At 45.0% G+C, this 18,928-nt stretch overlaps 3 protein-coding genes across 4 annotated transcripts; 1 reads left to right on the forward strand and 2 right to left on the reverse strand.

Annotated features, from left to right (window-relative positions):
• The first annotated feature begins 825 nt into the window (after nt 1-825).
• On the forward strand, nt 826-18,306 carry LOC133223791 (probable E3 ubiquitin-protein ligase HERC4). Of its 2 annotated transcripts, XM_061374833.1 has the most exons (23): nt 826-898; nt 1,719-1,851; nt 2,129-2,205; nt 2,764-2,985; nt 3,740-3,831; nt 4,441-4,571; nt 5,348-5,493; nt 5,607-5,683; nt 6,092-6,186; nt 7,379-7,438; nt 7,982-8,084; nt 8,241-8,424; nt 8,742-8,920; nt 10,351-10,449; nt 11,181-11,285; nt 11,369-11,491; nt 13,987-14,127; nt 14,213-14,379; nt 15,371-15,437; nt 15,641-15,720; nt 16,767-16,950; nt 17,334-17,433; nt 18,061-18,306. In XM_061374833.1, exons 1-23 carry the CDS (start codon nt 826-828, stop codon nt 18,273-18,275), a joined length of 2,853 nt encoding a protein of 950 aa, XP_061230817.1. In that variant the 3' UTR covers nt 18,276-18,306. The 2 variants fall into 2 exon arrangements, with proteins under 2 accessions (XP_061230817.1, XP_061230824.1); XM_061374840.1 differs by lacking the exon at nt 10,351-10,449 and having other exon boundaries at nt 851-898.
• Nucleotides 12,715-13,279, reverse strand: PIGY (phosphatidylinositol glycan anchor biosynthesis class Y). The gene has a single exon (XM_061374873.1). The coding sequence runs from the start codon at nt 13,277-13,279 to the stop codon at nt 13,049-13,051; it is 231 nt and encodes a 76-aa protein (XP_061230857.1). The 3' UTR covers nt 12,715-13,048.
• PYURF (PIGY upstream open reading frame) lies at nt 13,317-13,864 on the reverse strand. Its single transcript, XM_061374860.1, has 2 exons — nt 13,656-13,864; nt 13,317-13,458 (listed from the first exon to the last, which is right to left on the reverse strand). Exons 1-2 carry the CDS (start codon nt 13,847-13,849, stop codon nt 13,317-13,319), a joined length of 336 nt encoding a protein of 111 aa, XP_061230844.1. The 5' UTR covers nt 13,850-13,864.
• Nucleotides 18,307-18,928: the final 622 nt, after the last annotated feature.

The raw sequence follows: 18,928 nt of genomic DNA on the forward strand, positions 1-18,928 counted from the left end.
GGAAGCAGATGGATTTTAGATGCTGGTATCATAGAATCATAGAATAGTTAGGGTTGGAAAGGACCTTAAGAGCATCTAGTTCCAACCCCCCTGCCATGGGCAGGGACACCTCACACTAAACCATGTCACCCAAGGCTCTGTCCAACCTGGCCTTGAACACTGCCAGGGATGGAGCATTCACAACTTCCCTGGGCAACCCATTCCAATGCCTCACCACCCTCACAGTAACAAACTTCTTCCTTGTACCTAACCTGAACTTTCTCTGTTTAAGTTTAAATCTATTACCCCTTGTCCTGTCACTACACTCCCTAATGAAGAGTCCCTTTCCAGCATCCTTGTAGACCACTTTCAGATACTGGAAGGCTGCTATGAGGTCTCCACACACCCTTCTCTTTTCCAGGGTGAACAGCCCCAGTGTTCTCAGCCATATATTTCTAATCCGGGCATTTCACCTGCTCTTGCCTTCACCCAGCCGAAGCAGCACTGCTGGGAGCAGCGGGGTGGGTTCCTGAGCTTACAGAAGGCTATGAAGAGGGACACAGGCGGGTGAACAGTGAAGTCAAACGGGTGCCTTTTCCGCGCGGAACACTGCTGCATCCATCTGCCGGCCTTCGGGTTCCCCCTTTCCCCCCATCTGCAGCCAGCACAGGGGCGGGAGCTCCGCGGAGTTTCCCATCTCCAGACTTGGAGATGCCGGGGATGCAGGACCGCGCTCCTCCTCCCGCTGCCGCGCACCCGCCAAGTTTCGGTTCCCGTTTCCCCGCCGGGGCGGGGCGTTCCCGGTTTTGTACCGGCTCGGCCCCGGCGCTGCTGAGCGAACCGGGGATGGCGGCGGGGCGGCAGCGGCGGCGGAGCGGGCGGCGGGGCCAGGCGAGCTGCCCCCTGCCGAGCACGGGAGGTACCGGCCGGCGGGAGCGGGGGGGAGGCGGGGGGAGCGGGGGGATGTCCCCCGTCGGGAAGTGTCTGAAGGTGTCCCAGGGAGGGGGGCGAGAAGGAGATCGTGCTGGGGAAAGGGCATGGGTTTCCATCGCTGGGTGCGTGTTGGGATTAAGCTGGGGAGGTGTGAGAAGGGTGAACTCTCTCCAGAGGTGTTGGCTATATTCAGGGAGGAGGCTCTGATGATGACCACCTTTCATGCTTGGGCATCCTGGGTCTCAGAAACTTGTGCTGCCGTAAGGCTACATGTGAGTGACTGAACAGATCTGGCCCGTCAAGTTCAGGAAAGTGCCTGCAGCCCCTCAGCTGTAGAAAAGAAGGGACTTCTTTCTGCTGTAAATGGTGAATGTGTGAGTTTTCCATCATTGCTTCTCCAGTGTCTTGTAAAACCTCTTGACTTTAAGGCATCCCATCCCAAGGCTGTAACAAACTTGGGTCAGATACCTCAGGAAGTGCTTTATTTCCCTAGGACACTCCTCAGTTGTGCAAAAGTAACAGTGTTAGCATTCTGCTGATTGCCTTGGGGGCCGCTGGCACTGCAGCCTAAAAGAGGGATAAATGTCTTTTAGTGATAGCCAGGAGAGCCCTCTGGCATGAAACCTAGCAATGGGTAGGTCACTGAAACCTCAGGAGGTCTGAGAAAATAACTCTCACTTTTTCCTGAGGAGCAGAAGCTCATGGTGAGAGCAGCAGCACACAGAGATCTTGGGGAGGGGGCCAAGATGGTTGAAATGCCTCCTGTCTTAGCATGACCATCATGCCTGTCGGTATTTGTTGTGCAGAGCACATGCAGATGCAGAGGAAGGAGAAGATGCAATGCTCAAACCATGATGCAACACACAGGCTTGTTCTCTCCGCTGATGGGGAGCTGTCTGAACACTGGGCTGCAGCTTCAGCTGACTGCTCTGAGACAAGGTAAGAAGATTTCAGAGGGTGGAGGTAAGGATGGTATGCCCAGGGCTGAGGCCTGTTCTCCTCTAGCTTCCCATGATACAAACCACAATCAAATCAGTTAGCCTTGCTGGAGGAGAATAGCATAAGAGCAGAGTGAATCATCTTAGAGGTGATCTCTATTTTTCCGTGTAATTCATGCTAAATGTGCTAGGGCTTGGTGAGCAAAGAATCTTCTTTTGTCTCATGGCACAGCATCTATCTGTTTTGTTTGTGTTTTTGTTTTTTCCTTTTTTTATAGGCTGGTGAAAGAACTAGGAAACCGTGATGTTGTTCAAATTGCATGTGGGGACCAGCACGCCATGGCTCTAACCAGAGGTAGTGTCTTTCAAGAACACTTTTCTTCCAAACGGGAGTCATGCTATGGCAGGCTTGCTCTCAGAAGGGAGTGCTTGAGCTACTCCAGTAGTTGGTGACACCACTACAGGGTAATGAGCAGTGGACAGGGGACACAAGATGCACTGGCTGCCAGTGCTGCTCTTTCCTCCCAGCACCCGAGGACCTGCAGTTCTGTCTCTCACCAGTTCCCAAGCACTACCCCTCTGCAGAGGGAGAGCAGATGTGGCCATCCCACTCTGCTGTCACCAGACCTGTTCATTCATAAGTTGGAGCCCCTCTATGGTTGGGAACTTCTTGCAAGTATGGTTTAGAGATGGTAACATCCGGCCTTTATTCTTGCTGTGCTGAGTCACATGGGCAGCATGGACTGCCCCAAAGGGGTCAGAAGCAACACAGAGATTTGGCTACAGATGACGGTCTCACCTCAGAGCTAAGTCCCTAGAAACAGCACAGATTTTCACACTCCCACTCCCAAGGTGCAAAGACTAAAGGGAAGCAGGTGAGGCTGAGGTGGTTTCATTTGTTGTGTGTGTGAAGGAGGAGAACTCTTCACGTGGGGCCAGAACACCCATGGACAGCTTGGAGTGGGGAGCCAAGCCACGCTCACCCCTCAGCCGCAGCTGGTGGAAAGACTAAAGGGCACCCCGCTCGCTCAGATTGCTGCTGGAGGAGCTCACAGTGCTGCCGTGTCACTCTCTGGAGCTGTGTACTCCTGGGGGAAGAACCATTCTGGGCAGCTGGGACTCGGAGACACACAAGGTAAGGAAAGACAGCAGTCGGAAGGTGTTTTCCTGGTTAGTGAGGGTTCCTCAGGGCTGTCAGGTCCCTTTGGAGAAGCATGAACAGCAAAGTCTTTTGAAGAAAGTGTATCTGGATTAGTTCTGTATTTCCTGACCAGGAAAGGCAACCAGAGGGACAAGGGATTTAGGGGCTATGTTTCTACAAGGGCGCTTCCAATTCAATCATTTTATGTGGCCAGCTGGATAGTGTGGGCTCTTAAAACCATGTCTCAGGTCTCTTTCCACTCCCATTCTCTCTCCAGCTAGTCCTGCATGAAATAAATTACTTTTATCCCTCTTTGCCTTCTTTAATTCTCTGTAAACACCTGGTGACAGAAGAATGAAAATCACCCACTGTCTGCAAACCTAGAAAGCGAGAGCAGGGTTGCCCTACCCAGACAGAACTTGAAGTCAGAGGGAGCTGAATGAGTCCACACCCTTGAGGGTCAGATACTTCGAGGCCAAGAACCTTTTGGCAAGCAGATGTAAAAGCGCTGCATTTTGTTTCACATCAAATGTAAATGAAGATACTATGAAAAAGGCAGAACATTATGAGAAAGAGTGTGTTACACTGGACGGCAGAAAACAACCCCAAACCAAGTGGTAAATACATGAATTGCTGTAAGAGACCCCTGAAAAGCACTAACACACACACCCACCCATCTTCTAAATCTTTCTTTGTCCTGAGATCCCCCCAGTACTCTTTCACCTTATCAGTGCTGTCTTCTTTCCAGATAGAGACTGCCCATCATATGTCAGAGCATTAGAGCACTGGAAGGCTGTGTTTATCTCATGTGGGGCAGATCATACTGCAGCCCTCTCCAAGGTGAGTCTAAAGTCAGCATCTGAGACCTCACCCTGCAAGAAAAGATACACTGCTGAAAGTCAGCACGGGGAAATTAGGATGGCATTTAGGAATTAGGATAGCAATGGCATTTAGCAATTAGGATAGCAGGCACTCGGACCTGCTTCCATCTGAGTCTGAAAACAATCCCCAGGATATGTTTAATAAGCTATTGGGAAAGCTGGCCTTTTCTTGGATTTTCCTTACCTGCATGCAAACATGGTGAATGGGAATCCTGGGGCAAAGAGGTGCAGTTCAACCTCAGTACTTTTTGAAAATACTTCCTCTTTTATAGCATCCTGGGGACTTCAGAACATGTGAACAGTGGCTAATTCACTAGGGTTTACTCATGCATGTAAAATCCTTCAGCAATAGGAAGAAGCTATTCTCAGGAGTTAAATTGCCTTTCTCAGGAGCTAAATGATTTGGACGTTGCAGTGTATGATTAGGCTTGATGCAAAGTGAACTCTACCCTATAGCTTAATGCATCTTACTTGTTTACACTCTTGGTGGTGACAATTTGAATGCCTTTAATAATGTAGTGATCCTGTTGTTTCTTCACCCTGTGTTGGTTGTTTCGTCATCTTCAAGGAGGGGTTGGTGTGCACCTTTGGAGCAGGAGGGGCTGGCCAGCTTGGTCATAACTCCACTCGTAATGAACTCACGCCTCGTGTGGTGGCTGAGCTGTGGGGAGCAAGAGTTTCGCAGGTTGCCTGTGGCAGGTAGGAAAGTACCAGTAACGTGCCTTCTAAGGTCAGGGTCTTAGAGGAATCACTGAAGGGAAGTAGGGAGGGAGACACCAGGATACTCAAATCCCTGTGTCCCAGTAGGTCAGCACTGTCAGAATACTGTCCATTTTTCAAGAGTAAGCCACCCTCCTGCATCACCCCAGGGAAAGCAGAACCCACAGCCCATGCCAAGCAAAGGGAGAGAGCTGCAAAAGCCACTAGAAGCTCTTGGGTTTTTTCTGTTTTAAGAAACAAAGGGTGTACTGGGCTCCAAAAGGCAAAAGACTGTCAAAAGCTGGCATTGGAAAAGTCATTGAATTCCCACCCATTTTGACAAACTGGGGGTCCTTAGAAAGAACTGAAGAGTGGTGGTAATTATCTGATTTCATTCTGCCTTTCTGGAATTAGGCCAGAAACCTTTTCCTGTCAGCTTCCCTGGGCTTTGTCTCAGGCTCAGCATCATAGAATACGTGCTTTTAAAAACAGGAGGGCATGAAGCTAGCAATGCATAGTGCTTTATTTTTGTGTCTGAAACAAGGGTAAATCACAAGCATTAGCGGATAGTATGGGAAATTTGAGTCCGTATGTTTCTTTATTTCTGAGTGTTTATGTAAAGAAGTGTCCTAAGACTTTAGTTAAAGGGATCCTATACCTGGACATCAGGACTTTGAAAGACAAGCCTCAGCTATCCACTCTGACTAGCAGAACGTTTTGTTCTGACTAGCCCAGTGGTATTAGCTCATTATGACCATTTTCCTTTCTCTGAACAGACAGCACACCCTGGTCTATGTCCCCTCCTTGGACAAAATCTATTCATTTGGTTCTGGTGAAGGACAGCTGGAAGATGAGGTAGAGCCTAACCAGTTGATACCACTTCCTATCAAGATACCAGTGAATACTGGAAAATCCTGCCAGGGTAATGATGATTACAGATGTGTACAATCTGTATTAGTTTCAGTGCACTGAACTCTGATGATAATGACTCCCCCTTCAAAACTTCCTTTGAAAATCTATTTTATTCTTTCACAGAAAACAGCACATCACAAAAGGTGATTGAAGTTACTGCAGGAGGAAACCAAAGTATTGGCCTTTACAAGGAGGACCAGGTATAGGCATATTTGATCACGGTTTCTAACTTTACCATTGTTCACATTACTGCTGGAAACATCTGGATTTTCCATCCTGCTTTTAGCACTCCAAGTTCATATATACATCTCATGCAGTTCTTTCCATGCTTACCCAGAAACTAACTTGTATTGCAATTATATATCTGTTATAGACATTCTATATTATATAATATCTGTTATATATTTATTATACGTTGTATGTTACATATGTATTATATATTATATGTTACATATTATGTTCTGTGTTGAATGTATCTTGATAATGCTGGATGACCATTAATTTGTTCAAACTTAGGCTGAAATCTTCTTGTAATGATTGGCTTCAAAAAAAAGAATCCCGTCTGCTAGACCTGTAACCTTGTCAGTATTTCCATGCATTTCCCACAGAATTCCCATTTGGATGGAATTGCCACTCTGAAGGATAAAGAAGTGGATGAATGGATTTCTAATTCCAGTTCACAACACTGGGAGAGTATAAAACAGTAAGTCAGAAGCCTGGTGTTGGTTTTGGTTTGGTTTGGTTTTTCCCCTAATATGTGTTTTTCTCTAAAAATCACTATTCTTTGGAAACTGTTGTAGGAAATGCTGTTCAAGAATTTAGCTGAGAAAAGATCTTGTACCAGCACTTCTTATCTAGGTTTTACACAGGAAAAACAGGTGTTGATAAGCAACAGCCCTTCAATAACCCTTCTGCAGGAACAGAGAGGACTTACTGCCTGGCTTCAGAAGCCTGTCCTCCTCTTGCAGGGAATGGTGAAGTTCATGAAGAACTGACAAGTTAAATCAGTGAAAGACTGGGTCTGCAGACCAAGGCCTTGTGCAAATACTGTAACCCAGAGTAACCTAAATGGAATGTTCTGTGTGCGACAGCTTTTAAAATTAGTGATCCCTTCTTTAGTTACCCATTTTCAAAAGCACTTAGTATGTATGATTGTGGGAAGCCTTACACCTATGGCTGAGAATCATAATTACGTAGTCTTTCTTTCAGATCTTACACAGGAGGTTATTTTGTTTGGACAAGTCTGGCTACAGCTGCTGATGTTGAGCATTTAAAAATCTTGGATCTTTGGATCTAAACCGTTTCCCTGACCACTCTTAGTATGGTTTGGATCATATGGAAAGTGGTTGTTGAGAAGGCGAGAGAGAGTGGTCATTCCAGATCTCAGTGGAAGGGCCTGACAGCAGTCACTTGATAAAATAGCTGCTTTAATAAGAATAGAAATAGGAATACAGGTAGTGAGTAAGTCTAACATCTCTTCAGATGCTGGAAACCCAGCAAATGCATACCCTGATGGATTTTCCCCCAGTGTGCTACAAAGATCCCCTTTGTGGAGGGGTTCCTCCCATGCCGCATTGCCTTTTATTGTGTATAACAAACAAAACCAGGTAATATCCCAATGTCAGGAAAAGATAACCCCATCATAACACCTGCCAGCACGCAACACAGGCTGGTGTGGGGCCCTTGAGCAGGTCCCCTTACAAGGCCCAGGACAGCAGAGGTGGCTTGCCGAAGATCACTAACTAATGTCTTCTGCAATGCTGTCTAAGAAAAGCTGAGCTAGGAAAAGTTCTTTGTGCTCAGGTGCAGGCACACTCGCACACACGTTTTTTGTTCTTTCAGAATCAAAAGCCTGAAGTTGAAAGGATTGACTTTGGTTTGTTTTCCACTCTCAGGAATATCAGCGTGATCTTTTCATCTGAGGCTTGCATTAATGGAAGCTTCCTGGAGAAAAGGTAGTGTGCACTTACTTAGATGTAACAGAACATACTGTAAACTAACCAGAAAGTGTTATTTTAGGGCTTGTATGTATAGAAGATCAGTCATATATGAATTTGCAAGAAGCAAGTGTATATTTTTTCAAAGCCAAAGCTAACATGAAGGGGTTTATTCCCCAATCCTATTGAAATTTGCTACAGAAGCTAACATTCCAGCAGATTACCCTATACTGACAATTTTCGAGATGATGATAATACCTTCAGGCAATTATACAGCTCCCAAAGGATCCATATAATATCTCTCTCTGTCATTCAAGTGCAAGTCATTTTGGGGTGAAATACAGGAACCCTACCATTAACAGTGTGCAGCCACACAAGACAGGATATTAATCAGGTCACACCAGAGCGAGAATATTTTCTTAGAACAGATGAAATCATACCCACTGGATTTGGGACTGAACTGTCCAAGTATTTTCTGACCATAGGATGCTTCACTATTCAGTCAGCAACAAAAACCAGCTTCTCACATCATTTGGTGTTCTCTTTTTTCCTTTGTGATAGAGACAAACACTTCAAAACTTCCAAAGAAGTCTCAGGTGTAGACATGTCACAAGTGCAACTTTTTTATGAGAAGATCAGCAAGAAGCCAAACATCTTCCAGGAGGTAAGGATTTGGGATAAGAATTCTCACTATGCAGAGTGCTGGACTTGTGCATGAAACTTGGGAATTTCATGCCAAACTAATTCATAAATAATTTTGGCAAAACATAATCACATTTTGAACCTTTCTCTCTTTTGTTGTTGTTTTTTTCCTCTGAAGGTGAAAAAGGAGATTGAGAAGTTACTGCCATCATTGTCTTCCTCTCCCGTCTCACCTGAAAATTTCAGAGTCTACTTGATCTTGCCTTTCCTTCTGCAGGGAGAGGATGACAGCTCTTACCGTTCTCTCAGTCTTCTAGCACAAGCCATCACAAAGCTCCAGACAAAGGACCTGCAAACTCTTGGTAGGATTTTATGATGATAGGACTAAACGATTTGAATGCCTGGTCATTTTTGGATGAGCAGCAAGAGTTAGTATCGCTAATTTGTTCCAGAATTCAGCCTGAAAGACATGCTCTTGGTAGAAACAGAAACATGCAACAAGAGACATGAAAAAAACCCCAAACCCTCAGTCTGAGGTTTGCTAATTTCTGTAGTGCAAAATTCAGCACTTTTTTTGGTTTAGGTCATTTGATAAACAGAGAAAATGCAGCTTCATCCAGAAATTGCAGTTATTTGCATTTACCTGTTACAGATACTTCACTAGCTGTTTTCTTTACAGAATGCCTGTGGTCAAATCTAGAAACATCATTCTTAAAGAAGCTGGTCATTCTATATCAGAGGGTTTCCCAGAAAAACCTATCTTGGTTTATGATAGAACTCATACACATCCAAAGAGACCCCTTCACTCTGCACCCACATGAAACAGTGACTCTGCAAATACTGCAGATTCTTTACCAGGTAAGAAAGTGTTTGGATCCTGATTAGATGAGTATCAGAGCAAGTCAGAATATTTTAATCCTTTTTACTAGTTGCATTTTCTGGGTTTCCTTCTTACAAGGGAAGATGGGGCCTTGTCATTTGACATTGCTTCAGGAATCTCTTTGGCTCTACAGCAGAGTAGATTTGAAGGAATCGTGCTCTTGAGTTGTGCCTGGCTGACCCTCTGCAGAAATGAAGAGCCTGAAGTATGCTCAAGTGGTGGGGGTGTGTGAGTGCTTTCTGTGGTGTGAGAAGTGCATCCATTGGTGTGTACAGAACTATGGATGTGGTGTCCATTACATAGCATGCCCATTCTCCTCTCTGCTGCTGAGATCCCTCACCCCAGTAACTGCTCACAGCATTTAAAAGGCAACCTATCTGCTTGGCACATCGTGGCTGCCACACCACCACTGTGTGATGCTTTAAAAGCCTGTTACTTAAGAGATTTTCTGGGACAGCAGAATTAGATCATCTTTAGCTGCATTTGAACAATGGAAAGAAAGGGGGCAGCAACTGTATTCTTATTGACAAACATCCTTTCTCTTGCTGAGGTGTTCAAAGCTTAGGAAAGTCAAGAGCTCAGGCATGCGCTTCATAGAATCATAGAGTACCAGGTTGGAAGGGACCTCAAGGATTGCCTAGTCTAGGTCATGCTTTTCCAAGAAAGGTTGGACCAGTGTCCCAGCACCCTGTCCAGCTGAATCTTAAAAGTGCCCAGTGTTGGGGAATCCACCACTTCACTGGGGAGATTATTCCAGTGGTTGATTGTTCTCATTGTGAAAATTCTCCTCATGTCCAATCATAATCTCCCCAGCAGTAACTCGTCTCCATTTTCTTTGTGTCTACCCTTTAAATACTGGCATGTGGTGATTAGTATGAATCAGAGAGAGTTGTTAAATTTTGTTCAGAATTGAATATCCTTTTGGCTGAGAATGCAGATTTGGGCCTCTATAGACTCTTGAATCTGTATTTATACAGATAAATAAACACCAAAGTGCTACAGGCCTACTTCTCTGTAAGTGGTTGCATCATTTGGAACTTTACATGTTCACTGTCCACCACCAAATTGTGTCTTTGCCAGGCAACAAGTCTGGACGTGAATAGGGAACTTCAGATTGTCCTGAAACATGACAGGTGCTCAGAGTGAAACATACCTTTCTGATGGAGCCCTGTTAAGGGATCTTAACTGTAGATGAAAATTGCTTTCCTGCTAGTTTATACATGGCTTTCTGAGATGACTCACTGTTGAGCACTGTGCTTCTTGTAGCACTTCTGTCCTTCCACTTCTGCCCAGGGTCTCAGAGCTCTGTTTGCAGAAAAAGCCCTGTTACTCCTCAGTCTTGTCCTGCCACACAGACACATCACTCAACCTGCTGATGCCCCTTTTCCTATTGCGTGTGTCAATGCAGGTGAACTCCAGAACTGGCTTCAGAGTACAAGAAAACAACTTCTATGTGCCTCAGGTGAAATCGATTATCATAGCGTATTGGTCCTTTAATACGAAAAGAGTAAGTATAAAATCTTGTCAGCAGCACAAACCATTTTCTTCTGTTTTATTTAAATTAGTTGCTATATCACGGGAAGCAGCAAGTAATGGAAATGTGGATAGTAGGGGCTTCCGTAGGCAAAAAATGCACTTTTCTGGCATCTTGGCTGAAATTTGCAGGGCACACTGCCTCATTCTTTCATAAGCTTTCATTTGCTAATTACCAGCTTTATACCAATTAACCAGAGGAGAGGAGGAGGTCTGAGAAACAATATAAAATCAAAAGCCACGGGACATTACTTGAAGTCACTGCCTTATCACACTGGAGGTGTAACACTGATTATTTTGTATATACCAGTTTCTACCTTCGGTATTACAGATAATAAACCCAACTGTTTTTAACAATGTACCATAACACGGGTATCCAGGACACTTTTACTGCCTATTTTGGTTTAGCTGAATTATGGAAGATGCTATTTAAATCACTCTGTTTCATTCTTGGGACACTGTAACACAAACGTCTGCCTGCACAGACAGTTTAGTTGCTCCCCTGTCAGGGTTTCCCACTCACAGAAGCACTTAGAAGCTGCTTTCAGAAAGCATGCCTCTGTTGGCGTAGTTTTTGTGTACAAAACAGGGGCATGTTTCAGATACAGGAGTTGGTCAGAGTAGTTCAGCCTGCACATGTACCCCAAACTCTGATTTTGCAAGAGAAAAACAACGTATCCTTTCCTTTCTTCCTTTTCATTTCAGATGGCCCTATGGAAGCTGACTGAATATCCATGCGTCTTTGACATGCAAGACAAGATTGATATTCATTTTACAGAACGCAATGCTCTGTCCAGCATCTTTACAGAGGTAAGTATTGGCATTTTTTTTTGTAATTTAGAAGAAATACACACATTGATACACTGCTAACAGACTGTTACTTCAATCTTCAGAAACACATAATAGAAAACTGCAATGAAAAGTGGGTTTTTCCAGTCAGAAGACAATGCCTTCTGCAAGACATATGGACCCATTTAAATAATGCACCAACCCACCAATTCAGGAAGATCTTAGGGGTAAGAGACAAAATTGTATGGTTTGTTAGCTCTAAATATATTGCTGCAGTGTTCTTTGGTTTTCAGTGTTAGAAGTATTGGTAGAAGGATTTCAGTATTTGCTGAGCATACAACAAAACTACTCATCACATTATTATAGAAACATGTTCCATTGGGGACATAGAGTAAAGCTGGAGGGCAGTATCATACATACTTATTCCAGGTAGCCATCAAGTGTTGTTGGTGTAGGTTAAATGCAAGTGGCAGTGCTATTTACCATGAGGTTACTTTAAGGTAATAGGATTGCTCATGAAACTGGCAATTGGCACTCTGTTAACTATTACTTTAAAGGGCAGTTTGCTGTATGTGAAAAGCCTGGTGGGTGGAGAGTCAACCCTAGAGGCCAGCAAATGACACAACCACAGAAACCATTTCTCTCAGGGGGATGCTATCCGAAGAGAAAGGAAGGAGAGTGCCAGCCAGAGAGATGAAAAGCTGAGTATAATGCTGCTGTTCTCCATGTAGCTTTAGTTTGCGATTTCCATGCAAACCCAAAGGTTCTGGCAGCTGTTATTTTCTGCAGGCATCGTAATGCTAGCCCTGGGGTGGGAAGAGAGCACCTGCCGCAGGGCAAAGCTCAGCACAGAGACCGTGTGAGTGTCAGTCGCTAGCATAAGGGCAATCAGTCTGGCACACCTCTGCAGCAGAAACTGCTAATCTCACTGCCCTGTTACCCACTTCTGGTTCTGTCCAAGTGAGCCTTCTTGCCAATCAGAACTATCAGAGCTTTTCCTTCCTGTACGCTTAAGAGAAGAGTCACAATGGCTTACAGCTACTTTTCCTTCCCCCTTCATCACTGTATCAGCTGTAGGAGGCATTTATTTACAGAGGCAATAAGGCTTGTGCCCTGTGCTGCCCTCTAGACCCAGAGTTTCTCTCCACCAATAGTACAAGGTGCCCCAACAAAGTGCTGCACTTAGCTGGAGTTGGCCTTTGAATACACCTCTTGTGGGCACTGCCTTTCATGCTGTGCATCACAGCATTATTTGGCCAGAAGTGGCCTTACCAATTTGACTGCATTATTAGTATCCTACCAAGAGATACTTGTTAATCTTGATAGTCTTGTTATTAAACATCAGTCAAATTCATTTTACGTTCTTCTGAGAATGAGACATGCATTTCAATACATGTATCAGTTCAAAACCAAACCAACGCTTTTAATTTAGAGAGAAGATTCATACTGCTGCTTGTTATCACTGTTTAAAGTTATTTCAGTCGGGATACAGTTCTTCCTCGTAAAAAACATCACTACATAGAAGATTTTCATTAGTGCCACCACAAATACACAACACTTCATGGGATACACTAGAATTAGTGCTTCCTGTTTCTCTTTATCTGCCTTAGCAGTAATTAAATACTAGGCTGCTGCAGAGGTCTTCATAGTTCCAGAAAGTACAAGAAAAATTATGACAGTCACTAGTCCCAAAAGGAGGCTCTCTCAAACCAACTGCAATACCCAATGAGATTAACTAAACTATGTCGCTTTATGGAAGCCCAGGAGTTAGGAAATGCATTGTACTAGTTGTGCCTAAAAAGCTTAATCCCCATCCAGGTCCACAGGTGGAAGAACACATAAACTGGTATCGTAATAGGAAGGAGGAGACTATAGAAACATAGGCTGTTTGTACTGGTGCAGCCCTGTGGGAAGGTCTCATCTACGCTGGCTGAGTAAAACAAGCCTGCTAGGGACAGCAGGGGCACAAGCACGGTCAGCGTGGGCAGGGAGGGGAGCATGCCTCCTCCAGCCATGAGCACCGCTTCACTGCCGTTGGTGGCTGGGGGTTCCTCAGGCCTGCTTCAAGTCCTCAGCTGGGGGCTTCTTCTGAATCATCCTGGCAGCCTCTGGGATCATGTTGGGGATGCCATCGATGATGGGGTACGCAATGCCCAGCTCCTCGTTAATGAGCTCGTTGGTAGCTTCTTCGTACCTGGCCAAGCAAGTCAGGGGGAAACAAGAACAACTGGAGTGAGTAACCTGGGTTTACCCTTTGGCAGTCCCTCTCGCTCGACCTGGGGCAGCAGCAGGCCAGGGGCGGAAAACGAGAGCGCGACCGGGCTTTCTCTTCCCTTTTGCCTTTCCTTTTTCCTTGCCCATTCCTTTTCCCTTCCCTTCCGCTCCCCTCACCTCAGCGGCCGCTTGGAGAGCGGGCACACCAGGAAGCTCAACAGTGACGGCTCCAGCGGCTGCGGCTGAGGCCGCCCTGAGCCCTGGCCCTTCCCCGGATCTTGTTGCTGCCCGTGCCCGTCGCTCGCAGCGCGGCCGCCCGCTGCCGTCCACCGCAGCACCACAACCGCGCCGCGCCCTCCGCAGCGCAGCATGGCCGCTCTCCGAGCCGCGCCGCTTCCGGTGCGCCGGTGCGCCGACACCCGGCCCGGCTGCGCTGGGTGCGCGCACAGCGGTTCCGCGTACCGGCGTGCCGTTGTCCCCGGCGCGATGGGTGTCTCGGTGCTCGCAGGTGTCGTTCCTCGACGAGGAGGGCGTGGACGGAGGCGGGCCGTCCCAGGAGCTCTTCAGCGTGGCCGTCAGGGCTCTCTGCCAGCCCGTCACCGCGGCCTTCCCCCGCGTCGCCTCTGGCCTCATGTGGTTCCCCAGCCAGGTGAGGGGCTGGCCTGGGGGTTGCGGGGAGCCTGCTCCCGGGAAGTGACAGTCACGGCTTTCTTTGTGTACTTATGTTTAAGCAGGCGTCGGGCTGTGAGGACGTGTTCTTCCGGATCGGGACGCTGTGCGGGATGGCCCTGCATAACGGGTGCATAGCGCCCTTCGCCTTCCCCCGGGCTATCTACAAAAAGCTGCTGGGCCTGGAGCCCACCTTGGAGGACCTGGAGGAGCTGCTGCCAGATGTGGGCCGGTACGGGCCGGGGAGCTGCAGCCCAGGCGGGTCTGCTGTCTTGGATGTGTGCACGGAGATATCCAGGGCCGTAGACAGGGTGCCCGTGGCAGCTACATTTGACGTAGCCACAGGTTTCCAAGTGGGTCCTTGGCCTGGGCATCGATGTTGCTCTCAGACAGAGGCTGTCGTTGCCAAAATAAAAAGCCATGCTTTGGGGGAGTCTGATTTCTGCTCCATGTGAATATATAGTTCACACCACTTTGAGCTGTAGTTTCAACCTGGAAGAGCTAAGCACCCCATTGCTAATGTTGGATTTTTCTCCGGTGTGCTAGTTATAATTTCCCACAATGTCGCTGTGTACAAGCACAGTATTACCATATGCTGCAGTTGTGCCGAATCTGAGGACCTGCATGCAGGATTGCCATGTGCTGAGAAAGGAGATCTTAGCCAGATACAGGAGGGAGAGGTGCTGCTGCCACCAGCATAAAGCTTCTAGCCCCTGGAGTCTAGCATCCCGAAGAGGTGCTGTCAGCAGCTGACAAGATGAGGACCCCATCCCACAAGCCAGTGACTGTGCTGAGGTGAAAAAATGTCCTCAGTGGACTGAAACATCGAGTGGCCTGCAGGACTTTGGGAGGTGATGCAGCCCAGAACAGTTGTCCCAGATCATCCCGCTGGTACTCAGTTCCTCACTAGGTGATATCTGGAATAGCAAGGTTGTGGTCCAAGCCCACTTACCACTGAACTTTATGTAAAGTTATCTTCACAGGGCATGAGGACAGACTTATCTGGCATCCTTTACAGTGAAGGCATTTGCGCTTAGCTCCCAGCAGTAGTGGGATATGAGTATAGATCAGTTTAGGGCCATATACGAAGGTTCTGTGCGAGTATAGGTGTTCTGTATGTGTCTGCATTTAAATACTACTTGTTAAAGGATGATTTTCAGTGGAATTTTAAAGTGCATTGAATGGTCACATTTCTTCTCTTTTTCCTCTTTGTTTTTTGAAAGGAGTCTTCAAGGAATTTTGCATGAAGAATGTGACCATGTCCTTGAAAGCCTGGACATGAACTTCACGGTAAGACATTATTGTGCCATTCAGAAATACCATGCATGTACTTGGGCATGACAGCATCCACTGCAAATGACACAGCTTGTCTGTAAACTCCAACTAGCAAGGGTGCTGTGTCAGCCCTTGCAGAAAGAAAGAATGATAGATACAGCACATACGTGTCTGTCACATATAGAGATAGCATCTAATGTTTTCATTTATTTGTGTAGATAATGGAAGAAGGAGGTTCCTTGGGTACTGTTGAACTTAAAAAAAACGGTGCCAACATCCCTGTCACTAGGGATAACAGGTTGGTTTTATTTTTCTTTATCCTGTTGTCTCATTATGAGTGTGTAAAATACCATATCTATACCCATCCCCATGTACTCTTAGAAAATACTGGATGTCAGCATTGTGCCATTGATCTTGGTCCAGTAGGTTGTATGTTTTTGGTTCTTACTGTACGGACTGCATATGTGCCAGACATTGGCAGTTTGTGCAAGCAGACTGGATAAGAAGGGGATCTTTGGACATCCTGGCATCTGTATTGATAAAGGTGCCTGTCCTTATCAGGGAAATTCCTATCAAATGTATAAAATACTCCTGAACTGCATTTTTTTCAGGGAAATATGGACAGCTTGTCTGGGAAATCCAGCTAAATATACCTCTGTAAGGTTTTTTTTTAATGAGCAAAATGTTTCTTGCTTAGTTATGTATATGGAAAGTGTCTTGTGTAACAGAAAAGGAGCAATTTATCAATAAGGTATTGTGTCAGTATGAACCTCAGCACAGGGGACAGAGAAAAATTCTGTGGCCTGGGTTGTGCACATGATCTGAGGGCCCATCTGAAGGATGCATGAAAGGTCTGTTATGAAGCTTGAAGTACAGTGTTTACACTGAGTTGATTTTACATGTGCAGAGTCACTAAACAAATCCCCATCACAGAGAGAAGAGTGAAACTGTACTGATTAGCAGATGTGCAAATATCTGTTTTGATTTCAGGGTAATTCTTGGCCATTTGCTGGGAGTTTTGCTGAATTTACACCAATTAGGCCTGCTAGATAGTGAATCGCATTAGTGAAGTGTCTGATAGGATTTCACTGGAGTGTTCACATGAAGTACAAAGAGTATGATCAAAATGAATCCACGGTGGCCAGCAATCTCTTTTATTTGTGATGATCCTCCCAGCTTATTCAGTGAATAAATAATTGTCAGTGATGACTACTGTCAGTAAAGACTGTCTTTTCAGTAGAGCAGGACATACAGAATAAAGGAATAAGGAATAAAGTTCTCTGTAACTCTCCTTTTGAAATCTCACCTATTGAATTGCTTGTTTGATTCAAAATATCTTTGCAGGAAAGAATTTGTTGACTTGTATGTGAGTTATGTGTTAAATGAATCAATACAGAAACCATTTGAGGACTTCATGCGAGGGTTTTTAAGAGGCTGCCCAGGTAGAAAGTGGAAGATGTTTCTCCCTGCAGAGCTCCAGACTGTTCTCCAGGGACATACAAAATGTGACTGGCATCTGCTGGAAAAGGTACGGGATACAAGCACAGTATACTTGTGCTATATCTGCTGAGCATAAACTTCTTCTCACCTGCTCTTTCATTGAGCACATAGGCCATGAACACAAAAACAGAAGCGCAAGGGACTTTCTCTGTATTTGATTTTTGTCATTGTTTTGAATCTGGTTTGAATCTAAATCAGGTACAAGAATAAAGGAGACTAAAAATCAAGCTGAAGCTCAAGGATTGTTATATGAATCTTTGAAAAACAAATGAACAAGGAGATTCCAGAGGTTAAGAGGGCTTGAGTATGTGCAAACAGTTATAAAATTTATTGGGTAAATTGTTGTTGCTTTAAATAAAAATGGAAATAGTGAGAATTAATGGGCTTGTTTTATTTTTATCTCTTTGACAGAGCGTGATGTATGGATGGTATACAAGTTTAGATAAAACCATCAGGAATTTTTGGATTGTGTTTCACAGACTCCCAGAAGAAAAAAAGAAAATGTTTCTTGGTAATATATCAGGCATTTTAAACTTTTCCTAGCCTTTTTCTCTCCCACACGAAACATTTTAGATGCTCACACATGAAGACTACTATAGTGCCAAATAGCTTTTTGATATTTTTCCCACCCCCTGCCACATTTCCCAGTGAAAGCCACAAAGAAGTGACAAGAAGAATTGCAGAGGTGGAGCTCTGACCCTCCTCACAACCCCTGAGGCTTGCCTGAGTGCGTCTGAGCACTTTGAACCTTTCAATTCCTTTATCCCTTACTTTCATGGTTATCAGCTGTTGGTCAGAGGCCTCAGCTTGTGTGAGCAGCCTGTGTTGACGTAAGCAGTTTAGCTTTCTCAAAGGATTGCAGAAGCTAGCTCATCCTTTTTAAATGTAGAAGGTCAAGCCTAGCATGGCTTTTCTCATGCACAAAATCTATGTAAGTAGAAGAGGGGTTGTAATTATTATTAGTGAGAGGTACAAATTCAGCAAAGCAGATAATTAGGTTATGGAAATAGCCATAGTTAAACACTAATTTTCCCTTATGATTTTCATCCTATGGTAACATTATCTTGCTGGGGGTTGTTCTGTTCTGTTTTTAGTTCTGTTTTTACTTTGCTAACTTGTTTTTGTTTTTCTCCTTCAGTTTTTTTGTCAGGATCTGATCGAATCCCTGCATATGGACTGGAACATTTTAACTTTTGTATTGTAGATCCTCAAGTAGAAAATCCAGATGAGCTCCTTCTTGGTGCCAATACCTGCCAGCACATTTTGTTCCTCCCCAGATACAGCAATAAAAGAATACTCAAGAAGAAGTTGCTCTATGCCATAGAACATAATGAAAGTTTTGGTGTGTCCTAACTCCTGGTCAGGAGTGCTTTGAAGCAAAAATAAGAAATCTTTGTTACTGTCGTGGTTTAAGTGCAGTCATTAAGTCAAACCCAAGCAGCCCGCTCGCTCACTCCCCCCCTTCTGTAACTAAAAACATCGGTGTTATCAGTGCTGTTCCCAGGCCGAAAGTCAAAAGCACAGCACTGCACCGGCTACTAAGGAGGAGAAAAAATTGACTGCTACTGCTGAACCCAGGACAGTATCATTTGTCATATTTTTCTCTTAATAATCCCAATTTACTGGTTTCTACCCTGTCTTATTTTTGCTGCACTTGAGTGCATGTGTTCACTGTGATTTTGTATTGATTACAAAAATGAGTTTAGACCAGATATTTGGTTATTAGATTATAGAGTTAGGAAAGAAGAATCCTAGTTAACATGCTTCCAGGAACCAAGCTGATGACCACATATATTTACATATACATGCATCCTGTTTACACTGTGCTAGTCTTCTTTCATTGGTAAATTTAGAGCAGCAGGGATTCTGTGATTTATACACTACCAGACATACAGCCAGCACGTGCTAAGCAGTTGTCATTGCAAGAGGAAGCTAGGCTAAAGTTTTAATCTGTATTAGTGAAGGATTCTCTTGGGGAGCAAATAATGCTGGGAGAGGTGTTCCTG

The sequence above is a fragment of the Neopsephotus bourkii genome, unplaced genomic scaffold (assembly GCF_033783945.1).
Source record: "Neopsephotus bourkii isolate Nb327-2 ecotype Australia unplaced genomic scaffold, CSIRO-AGI_Nbou_v1 NB_168, whole genome shotgun sequence".
Classification (NCBI taxonomy): Eukaryota; Metazoa; Chordata; class Aves; order Psittaciformes; family Psittacidae; genus Neopsephotus; species Neopsephotus bourkii.